The sequence below is a fragment of the Phyllopteryx taeniolatus genome, chromosome 6, assembly GCF_024500385.1.
Source record: "Phyllopteryx taeniolatus isolate TA_2022b chromosome 6, UOR_Ptae_1.2, whole genome shotgun sequence".
Lineage (NCBI taxonomy): Eukaryota > Metazoa > Chordata > Actinopteri > Syngnathiformes > Syngnathidae > Phyllopteryx > Phyllopteryx taeniolatus.
The window spans coordinates 28,309,619-28,320,498 of NC_084507.1; the positions used below are offsets into that span (position 1 = coordinate 28,309,619).

At 39.2% G+C, this 10,880-nt stretch overlaps 3 protein-coding genes across 7 annotated transcripts; 1 reads left to right on the top strand and 2 right to left on the bottom strand.

Moving 5' to 3' along the window:
- Positions 1–10: 10 nt before the first annotated feature.
- proser3 (proline and serine rich 3) lies at positions 11–5,352 on the top strand. Of its 5 annotated transcripts, none has more exons than XR_009788896.1 (13): positions 11–278; positions 493–604; positions 699–925; positions 1,029–1,180; positions 1,266–1,372; positions 1,934–2,019; positions 2,105–2,238; positions 2,326–2,564; positions 2,812–3,494; positions 3,990–4,152; positions 4,626–4,891; positions 4,979–5,075; positions 5,205–5,352. XR_009788896.1 is itself a non-coding variant. In XM_061775980.1 (13 exons), exons 1-13 carry the CDS (start codon positions 268–270, stop codon positions 5,251–5,253), a joined length of 2,199 nt encoding a protein of 732 aa, XP_061631964.1. In that variant the 5' UTR covers positions 11–267; the 3' UTR covers positions 5,254–5,352. The 5 variants fall into 5 exon arrangements, 2 of the variants coding, with proteins under 2 accessions (XP_061631964.1, XP_061631965.1); XR_009788898.1 differs by having other exon boundaries at positions 4,994–5,075; XR_009788897.1 differs by having other exon boundaries at positions 4,629–4,891.
- hspb6 (heat shock protein, alpha-crystallin-related, b6) lies at positions 5,283–6,617 on the bottom strand. The gene is made up of 4 exons (XM_061776031.1): positions 6,458–6,617; positions 6,207–6,366; positions 5,754–5,876; positions 5,283–5,670 (listed from the first exon to the last, which is right to left on the bottom strand). Exons 2-4 carry the CDS (start codon positions 6,357–6,359, stop codon positions 5,503–5,505), a joined length of 444 nt encoding a protein of 147 aa, XP_061632015.1. The 5' UTR covers positions 6,360–6,366; positions 6,458–6,617; the 3' UTR covers positions 5,283–5,502.
- A 1,598-nt stretch (positions 6,618–8,215) lies between these two features.
- On the bottom strand, positions 8,216–10,600 carry psenen (presenilin enhancer, gamma-secretase subunit). The gene is made up of 4 exons (XM_061776032.1): positions 10,457–10,600; positions 10,142–10,222; positions 9,083–9,187; positions 8,216–8,492 (listed from the first exon to the last, which is right to left on the bottom strand). Exons 2-4 carry the CDS (start codon positions 10,200–10,202, stop codon positions 8,353–8,355), a joined length of 306 nt encoding a protein of 101 aa, XP_061632016.1. The 5' UTR covers positions 10,203–10,222; positions 10,457–10,600; the 3' UTR covers positions 8,216–8,352.
- Between the last annotated feature and the right edge of the window lie 280 nt (positions 10,601–10,880).

The window sequence follows — 10,880 nt, forward strand, 5'->3', positions numbered from 1 at the left end:
CGTAAACAACCGGTAGTTTCCTTTTGCGTCTTGATAGTTGTCAAAAAGATAACAGCGATGCCATTGTAGTCTAGAAGTTGGACTTAATGGATACAATTATATTCTAAAGTCTACAGGTAGCAGACTAGTATGTTGGTCTACGTAGAGTTAGTGTAATTTGTTTTCTTTTTTTAATCAAGCAAGCGTGATAGCCATAAACATTTATGCACTCGCAAACGCTGTGTATATTTGTTTGGCGATCTACTCTGGTTTTTGTCTTCAGGTTTCATGAAATCCAGGTGAGATCACGAGACCACGTTTTGTATCCAAACGTAATTGTTACTAATTCTGACCTGGGTTCCTATTGGCGATGGTCCCTTGCTCAGGGGCACGTTGACTCGGGACTCAAACCTTAAACTTACAGTTCGAATCCGGCTGTGGACAAATGATTGTGAGTTGATTTGCTTTTGCCCTTGTTGGATTATAATGGTTTGAATTTTTAAAACATTCTAGAAACTCTATGACGATAAGGCAGAATGCATCCGAGCCAGCAGCTTTTACAATGGGGGAGACAACTTTCAGCCAGTCTTGCACCAAAGTCTTGCCTAACAAAAGGACCAAGCGGGTATAACTGAGTTAATACCAATCTAATTATACAGATAAATAATGCTAAACCACATGCTTGTTTACATTTTAAAACCATGTTTTGCTGTTTGTAGAGTTTGATTCCTGTACGCTCACACCAGCGAGACCATCCAAAAGTGCACATGTCTGACAACGATGAGACTCAATGGCATGAAAAAAATGGACCAGCTTTTTTGACACATTCTGGAGTTTTCATTGACCGTGTTTCTTCTCCTACGTTATCGGACATGGAAAGACCTTCACGATCATCAGGAGCTCCAAAATCTATTGGTTCCCTTCAGAGGGATTCAGTAGTGACAAAGTATGATCAAAACCTAACTTTTAAGGATGCTCTGTCAAATCATGTCGCTTTATTTAGTATGTAAGATTACGTAGCTACTTTTAATGAGCATTTGCTCTCGCAGGTACATCGATCGTTTTCGCTATGGACAACCGCTGAGTCGAGAGGAGCGCCAGCAGAGGTCCTGTGAATTTGAAGAGGAGAATATGCCTTTGTGGTGGATGTCTTCCTCATCTTTACCTCCTAGTTCAACACCAACTAAAATTTTGCACAAAGGTACATTCCAATATTTTTTTTTTGTATGATAATGTTTCTTTAAATGTTAAAATACCTATGGAATATTTTTGCCTTTTTGTGCCAGATCCGAAAGATGATCACAGCCAAGCCATTTCCAGTCCGGCAAGACGCCCACTTGATGATGACTTGAATTCTTCGCCACGCAGAGGAGACTATAACATGAAAGCATATGTAAGTTCACTGGGGATGAACAACAATATAGCTTTTTTTATGCCATAAAACATCCATCTATGAGGAGTTTAGTGGTTGTTTTTATCGATAGGAATCTTTGTCAATTTTGACCATGTTTGAGATATTTACAGGGGCATCTAGATAAATTTGAATATCATTGAAAATTTCTATTTCAGTACTGTAGTTCAATTCAAAAAATGAAACTCATATATGTTTATGAAACACATAGGAAATTATTTTTTCAGAAGTCGGAATTCCTACCTAATTTCTGTATTTCAAATACTTTTATTTCTTATTTACAGTAATACAGTATTAAATGCAGCTGGAAGCTACAATCATCCAAATTATAAAAAAATTAATGGGGAAATATTTCACTCTGTGTGAGTCTATACAGTACTCTCTTCTGTGAGTTTTACCGTTTGAATTGAAGTTCTGAAATAAATTAAAGTTTCCATAAAACATAAAGTCAGAGAGCTTTTTCTTTTCCAAATGCAATTGTAAAAATTATGCTGTTATAACAATGTCTCACTTGACATTCAATGTTTTTCCTTTTTAACTCAGATTCCATCAGACACATCTCAGAGTGAGTTTGAGGACACAGAGATACTTCACCTTCAAGAAAGGGCCACCAAACTTCTGCAGAGAGGGTTTGCAGAGCAGCTAGTTCCTAACAGGAGTATTGCATCAACTAATTCCTTAATTTGGATTATAACATGTTGTCTTTTCCAACAGTGACAGTATTCTTAGCAATGTATCGATTCCTGTCAGTTCAGAGGGCCTGGGATGCTCAGATCGCTCTTCTTCAGTCAATATAAATCAGACGGCACAAAGACCTTTGATTAACACTTCAATAAAATCTACAGCTGGTGAGAAGATACTATTTATTTGCCGTGTTCTTCCATTTGAAATCAACAGTGTAAACTCCTCTGCTATGTGTATCGTGGCCTTTGCAGCAATGGCCAGGTTGGACTCCGCTTTTGCTGTGCCCCTCCAAAGATACACCGTCACTTCTTCAATGTCGCCCCATACACGTCCAGAAGAGGACATCCTTTCCCAGTGGCGTTTAAGAAGAAAGATGGAGCAGGCCAGGGAATGGTCTCATTCCCTGCAAAACTTCGAACTTTATACCCCCACATTTAAGGGTCGAGACCCCAGTCTACACTTTTCCTCAGTAAATGGGCACCCTTACAAGGTATGAGTCATCTTTTTATATATACCCACCACTCATTCGGTTCATCTGCACAATCCCAAAATAATACAAGAATATCAAAGTATCGTAATTCTGCCCTAACAATTATTATAACGAACTGGTCTGATTTAATATGGATAAATGGGAAGGTTGTGTCAGTTGATACAGCTCTTACACTGGATTTACTGGCTCTATTATGTGTTGAAATGTATTTTAAAAGTCTCTTTCCTTTTGCTTGTAACATCCATAGCAACAGCAAAGTATTCAATACCCTGAACCCTCACAAGGAGCTGTTCCTGAGCCCAAAGAAGCCCATGGACATCATCACTCAACTTCAGTCCCACTTGCCATTGCTGTCTCTGATACGTTAGTCTCCCAGCCACAGTCTCTCGCGCATGTTCCTGCGCACATGCATCTCCTTTGTGACATTCTTCCCTGTCCCACACGGTCACCTCATCCGATCATGTTCCAAGGAAATCCACACATAGCGGAAGAGACCTTAACTAAAGAAAGAACTGAAGAAACCAAAGTCTCTGGCAACTTAAAGCGCAATTCCATCGACGAGCCTCCTCACAGACACATTCCATCACCGCCTCCTGCTCCTTGTAGACATACAGATGTAGATTGTCCTTTTAGACCTACAGATGGAGGTCATCCTTCTCGACCTAGAGAAGGTGGCAGTCCATCAAGACCTATAGAAGGAGGCTGTCCTACCAGACTTACAAAAGACGGCCATCCTTCGAAACCTAAGGAAGAAGGCAGTCCTTCTAGACATACAGAAGATCGGAATCAGTCTAGACTTGTCGGAGGAGGTCATGACGAGAACCCCAGAATGACAAATGAGATGGCTAAAAAGGAAAAAGCCCAAACAAAGCAAGTGGGAGAAAGTGAGAAGACTGAGAGGATTATCAGAAAACAGAAGAAATTGACAAGGTAGGAGACAAAGTACTCCGTGTCATAATTCTAGAGAGTCAACAATTAATCAAAAACTAATCGATTATTAAATTTTGACCTTGTTTAACTTGAAATTGTCTAAATCCTTGGCGTTTCAGCCGCTCAACTGTAAATATTCTCTGATTTTTGTAGTCCTCAATGAAAGCAGACTGCTATCTGTTTCATCAAAATAAGACATTTGCAAACATCTGCTTGTGCTTTCAACATTTTTACCTATTTTCTGACATGTTACGGACCAAACCAGTAATTGAATCATAATCAGTGTATGTTTGCACATTTTCTGCACTGTCAATTTGAAATCGTCCTGTTTTTGAACAAAGGGATGTAAAAAAATAAAATTAAAAAAAATCTGATTAATCAATTAATCAAAAAAATAATGCACAGATTAATCGTGATTAAAATAATCGTGAGTTGCAGCCCTACATAATTCCCTTTTACACTAATATTGAATGCTCAATGTGATATTTCCTGCAGGTGTGCTGGATGTAGCGAGCATGCCGATGGGCCTAACGTCACAAGCTCTGCACAGCAGAAGAAGAAGAACAAGACACGGGCAGATCCACGGCAGCAGCAGAGACGTAAAGATGCAGGCCATCATGCACCACATTCTTCTCCGGTCCATCGTGCCTTAGGCCAGGTACACAACTTTACCACTTGTACCAACGTTATTGTCATCATCTTCATGCACACCATTTTGTAAAGTATGTACGATGCCTTTAGAGACGGCCATTCATTGAAGTCTCTGTAAATTGGAAATGGATGTCTGTTAAATTTGACGCACTACAAGGAAGAGTGCTGTTAACAACCTAGCCAAATTGGAACGATTAAATACATTATTTCAAATTAATTCTAGATGTCAGATAAAAAAAAATAAAATAAATAAAAAGCGCCTACAGTTTACTGGTTCTTGTTGAGAAAAAGGGAAATGTCAACTGTTAGCATACAAGTAGACAAATGGAAACATTTACACCACTGAAAGCAATCATCTTGGTCGTGGTAAATATAAATCACATCACCACATACAACAGTGTAAATGTGAAAAGCAGGATTTGTAAGGAAATCATAGTGTTCTATATGGATTAACCAGGAGGATGTTTTAATTGGATCTAGCAGGTTGTTTCAGAGGTCCTGTTCCCACCAGCGGACTCTTCTCCCCAAGATGCAGCTGTCCCATCTCTCCCTGCCCCTCCGCAATCCTCACTTCCTCCTTGCAACGCACACACCTCACTGGAGGTCATGTCCCAGCTGCTGCAAGAGGCTGAAGGTGAGCCACCGGGCGACAAGGAGCATCCGACCTTTAACCCCACTCTTAATTGTGAGCACTATATTCTGGCACGTGTACGGCTGTTACCTCTCCGCATTCCTGCACATGTTAGGTCAGTGCTCCCACAAGTACTTAATGCTATGATATGTGTGGGACTCAGTTGGAAACAAAAAATGACTCTTTGAATTTCCATAATTAGGATTTGTTTTTGCAGATTCGGATGAGAAAGAATTTGAAGACGACCCTTTACTACGAGTCCTTCGCACACAAAGAAAATGGGTTAAGGAGCAAATAAGGTACATTGTAATATCTCAGTCAAACTTATTATCTGCTCATCTGAACAATTTCTAAGCCTAATTTGAGATTTGGTAGGTCATTTTTCTCACTTTTTGAAATAAACAATCTGTTCTATTTATTCCTTCCAGTGAAGTGGACTTCATGTTGCACAATAAGCCAGAAGATAAGACAACTTGATGCCGTAACTCATGACAATTTTTTTTCCATTTGATTTTGTATGTAGTTTATTGAAATTTACAGAAGAAACAAAATACAATAAAAACTTCAGAATCACAACATGGCTGCTTAAATGAAAACAGCTTTTAAATTGTGGTCCTAATATTTACAAAGTGTACATTCATGAAATATTATGGAAGGTTGATGCATCATAGCATTATTTACAAATCTCTGAGACCAGGCAATATTAGATCATAACAAACAAGGGTTTTATAAAAATGGCTGAGATCTTGACATCTGACATCTTTGCAGCATGGGGGCAGATATGATAAGAATACCATCTGGAGAAACTGCTGATTCCAAAGCCATGGTGTTCACTCCCTTTGGAATTCGATAGCGACGGTTAAACTGCCGTGTTGTCATCCCGGGACTGTCTTTCTAGAAGAACATAGGATGAAAATAATATGTCAAGTGACATGTTATTACCAAAAATGCTTCAATGTACCATACGCAACACCAACCTTTTTTTCTTCGTGTCTTCCTTGTACCTCTACAAAATCTCCTATCACTTTGACCAGCAGATCCTTGGGGTTAAAATGTTTGACATCCACTTGAACTGTAAATCCACTATCATCACAAGTGGCCTGCCAACATATGGTAAATTGCATGATTAAATAAATCCTATTAGGATAATTTAAGTCATAAATATATGACGATGTATTTGTTAAGTATTGCAAATCAAATTATCCCTCATGACATTAATACAATATCTCTTAACTTTCAAATCCTTTTAGAGAATAAACATTTTAATATGTATTACTAATACACTTGTATATTTGAGATGGAGATTTACTGTCCAATTTAAATGTTTCAGGCTGCATTTAGCGATCATCTTTAAAGCCCACACAGAATTAGATGGATCATTTATCTAGTCCAACTATGTTAAACCCAATTAAGTAAATAAACAGATTCACCTCTGCAACACTGGTGCTCTCCGTCTCTGGAATTAGCAGTTGGGGTGTCCAGTTATCTTGTCCGTAAGTCCCGTGGAGACGGGGGAAAAGTGGCGATAAAACCTTCTCCCATTGGATGCTACCAACTGGTAGTAAGGGTAGGATAAAATCCATGTCAGATCTGAGAAGGAAAAAAGGAAATGGGGAAAAACCTAAAGATAGTTTTGGTAGCAGAATGTCGGAGCACAAGTCGTCTAGTGGCCACTACCCACCTTTCTCTTTAGTAGAGTGTGTTGGAGTATCAAGTGTTCCTTGTGCTGAGTTTGAGTGGCTGTGTGACTCGGGGGGTTATATACTGGAGCTGCATAATGAGTTGGGAATTCATAGGGACACCTTGCTTCTGTTATGTTCTGAGCATGTGTACCCTTGGGATTCTGTTTGTGCAGCAGGACAGTTTGTTTTTGGACTGAAGCAGCTGTCGCGGGCTTATTAGTGAATGAATTGGAACATCCTGTAGCTAGATTGTATCCAACTGTTTGTTCAGGGGCAGTTAATTGTACTGTCATGAACTAACTGTTATGGTTAAGTCATCAGACCGAACGTGCACTAAATACCGGTTTTCAGGATGGGCATATCTAAAAATAAGATGTGGTGGTGATTGACTCAGCCTGGCCATTAAGCCAGAGAGACAGTGACAGACGGCTCGGGTGCATCAAGCACATGCCACTGCATGTGGGCTTGCAGTAAGTTTGTCCCCCTTTATGTCCTCAATTAAGTCAGTGTACCAGGTCAAAACATTCTTCTATGATTAGCCAAAATCCCCCTATGTTATCTTAACTTAAAATGGGCTTATAAAGAGTAAATGTACTTATGAGGCTGACATTTTGGACCAGTCATCATTGGTAACGGATGTCCAACATGTTAGTGGATGGAAGGACACACATACCTACAGAAAATATTTTGCAAGATGATTTCATCTATTTTGCCTCAAATGTGTTCATTAACTAACTACCCATAGTGAATGCTTGGAAGATAATCTAATGCCTAATGCCCCCAAAGTCACTGATTGGAATTCCACTTACATTTTCTGGCTTTTGGAGGGGGGAATGCAGATTGAACGTCAGATGGTCACATTCTTTGATCATTTGACAGTAGGTTGACTCTATGGAGTGTACTGTACACCACAATGTTAGCTGGATACTGCATATGCGAGGCAGCTTGCGTCTTCGCTCTTCACAGTGCTCGTTACGCGTCATTGTGTTTTCTTCTTCATAACAGTAGATAACGTTTACATTTGTGTAACAGTAAATAATATCAAATGTACATTACAGTTAAAAGTTTCATGAAAGTGATATTTTGACCCTGGAAGTAATTGATTATTGCCCCCTATAGGGACATTTGTTCTGAAATATGGAATGAATTTTGTGACTGTATTTCGTCCACTCTTAACACCAAATATAACTCCATAAAAGGAGCTAACTCACTCCATTTAAGTATCAAGCATGTGACTCTCATTGAAATTTACAGAATGTCCAGGATACATCTAGTCACATTGGTATGGCACACTATGTGCATGTTCTCCCTCTAAGTGATGTGGAACCTGTCACCGAAGTACTGACTGCACTGTCTAAATAAGGCACTGACTAAGTTATGACTCATAAAGGATAATAGGAAAGTGAGGGGACATTTTAAGGGGATGAAGGTATTGGGTTTCACAACAGGCGCCAATAATTGTCCAGACTTTAGGGGACCTCTACTGCACTTCAGATTATCTGTCCACCACATACCTCACTGATGAGTCAAAGAACATGACTGTGTTCATACAGTATTGTTGTACTGCACTGCTCTTTGCTGACATCTCTGTCGCTGTTTCAATCAGAAATGTAAAACATGCAAGAATTGATCATGCTTTTTATTTTGCCATTAAAACAAGGGTAAAAGGTGCTCATCCACACACGTTAGGGTAAAGACGAACATGGTTTCATCATTTTCAAGTCATTTAGGTCAATCACAAAATAACACATTAAATGTGACTGTTCCAATCCAGAATTTATTTTCAGCATTTACAAATACAAACATACATAGGAACTGACTTGGTGCACACATTGAGCCATTGTTCAATCTAAGAGTTAAATGCAAAAAAAAAAAAAGGGGGGGGGGGGGGGGCTTAAGGAATGCCCAGCGGAATTGTGAAGGAGAGGTAATCTCCCATCTCCCCCCACTGGGCTCTGTAGTGCTGGTAAATAGTGATCCAAGTGGTGAGTACTGCAATCCAGAACAGCAACCCCAGTCCTGAGCGCTTCACATCTACACGCACAATAAAGCAAAACACACACAAATGCATTGTCAGTTGATGCTAAAGCCTTTGTCGCTCCCTTCGCAACAAGCATCAGTTTGGCGGCTAGAATTAGTCAGCATTTCTTAATACATAAAAAAAATAAGAATAATATTTAATTTGGCTTCAAGCTGTTTCTTGCCAGTCCCAGTTGAAGTTTACTGTCAAACTAAACAAAGAGAATTACACGTGTATTTAAGACAAGCACATCGCTTAGCCTTTTAGTCTGCTTGCTTAATGCCAATGCTAATACATAATGGGAAACACCATAGTCATGCTCACGATTAGCATTTATGTGGCGGTGTTATAACCCGTTGAGCAACGGATATTTGAACACAAATGGTGGAGCAACACATGTAGACAGCTATAACAACAACAGTCACAGGTATATAACGCATTGAGACACTTGATAGTAAGAGATTTGAACAATTATAATGCAATACCGTAATATTTAGTATTATTACTTATTTAATTCACTGATTATGACAGAATTGCTGTACTGAAAAAGTTATGCATGGATATTTTAAATATCAGGTGAAAGATTACCAGTTGGCACACTCACATGTTTTTATCTGCAGCTGTTCAGTGTAGGCTGGTTTTACAAAAGCTTCTCGGAAAAACCAAACAACGTTGACAAGCCACAGGAACGGCAGGAAAACGAATCCACCTGAAAGAAACAAAGTACAATTTGCCTTGGGCCACCAACACAATTATCATCTTTTTGGCTCTAAACACCACCACAATGGATTTGAAATGAAGAATATGTGCGTAAACTGAAGAATTTCATCGATAATTTGATGGTACAGTGGACCCAGTTTTCTTTTTTTCGGGGGCAACAACCCCGAAAACACTTAGGGGTGGCTCATCCCCGCTTATATAAGAATTTTCAGGGTTTCTTTTATTATTATTTTTTAATTCATTGCAATTTTAATGGGTGTTAATTATCTGTGAATTTTCACAATTCACGGTCCGGCCCGGCCCCTATCCCCTGCAAATAATAGGGGTCTAGTGTATTTACATCCAAATCAGGTGACCAGTGAAATAATTACAACAGTTTGTATATACCGGTATGCCCCCCTACTTTTTAAGGGAGCAACTTAATACTACTTCTGTGCTTGGCAAAATCCGACAGTTTTTCACATTGACAACGCCATTGCCCTGCCCTCACCCAGAATTAAGGGTCTTTTTCACTTGCAAGAGTTTCTTGCACATGCCAACAGCAACACCCAGTCTGCATACTTCTTTTCCCACATTATAACTTCCTCAGTCCATTCCTCACATCATATTTTTAAATGCTATTTTTTTTGTAATTCCCTTACTGTGTTTATTACTATCTGTCAGGTGACATCGAGTGCCCTAAAAGGCCATACAAATATAATATATTGTTATAATTATATATACATTAAAAGATACAGGGATGTAAATCAACAGTAGCGTAGGTAATGCAAAGACACTACATTAGATCACTTCAATGACATCAACAAACACAATCGTTACATGTATATCTATAGTTCATAGAACTCTGAACACTTTTTAACTGTTATCTTTTCTCTCTCAGTGTTGCCGTCACATCAACGTTCATCAATTAATGTCTTTAGCTTCATTCATGTTTTGCTCTCACCTAAATAATATTTTCTGCACAGGCTAAGTTTCTCCTCATTTGGCAGTCTTTCCAGGTTCATTGCGCCTGTGTGGGGGGCTCCTGTGACAGAGATGGAGGGGGATCAAATACAAGACAATCTAACAGTATTTACACAGGAACGTGGTTTTGTTGTGATGAATAATAAGTGGCGAATTACATGTAGCTACAGATAGCTAGCGTCCGACAACTTGTTCCACGAGCCCCTCCCTTAAATCGCCCATGGCAATTTAAAACAAAGTCACCCGATAAATATATCCACGCACATTTTCAATGACACGACAAACAACACCTTACCTGACGTTTATTTAGGACAAAAGGCGAGCGGTGAGGAAAAATGGAACAACAAAATCAGTCACTTCCGTTTTGCTGGTTTCCCCCCTTCTTCTTTGTGACTTTCTTTATTTTCTTCTTTGATTTTTCTTTGCCGGCGCGCTGCGGCCTAAAGTAGACTACCGCCATCTAGTAGTGTAACAGGCGTACTGCACAGCAATTACAGTCAACAGAAGCCGGAGTGCAGTTACAGTAGTAGTAGGCCTACTGTGTTTTTGGTAGTTAACAGCGTAGCACAAGTAAATAGTTGTAAAGTAAAATGTTTGGCGTAAGGTATATATATATATTTTTTTTTTACCAAAGATTTTGCATGGTTTTCCATAGTTTTAAGACCTAATTATTGAACTTTATTTGTTTTAAGCCATTTTTGTCACCTTGTTTCAGGTAT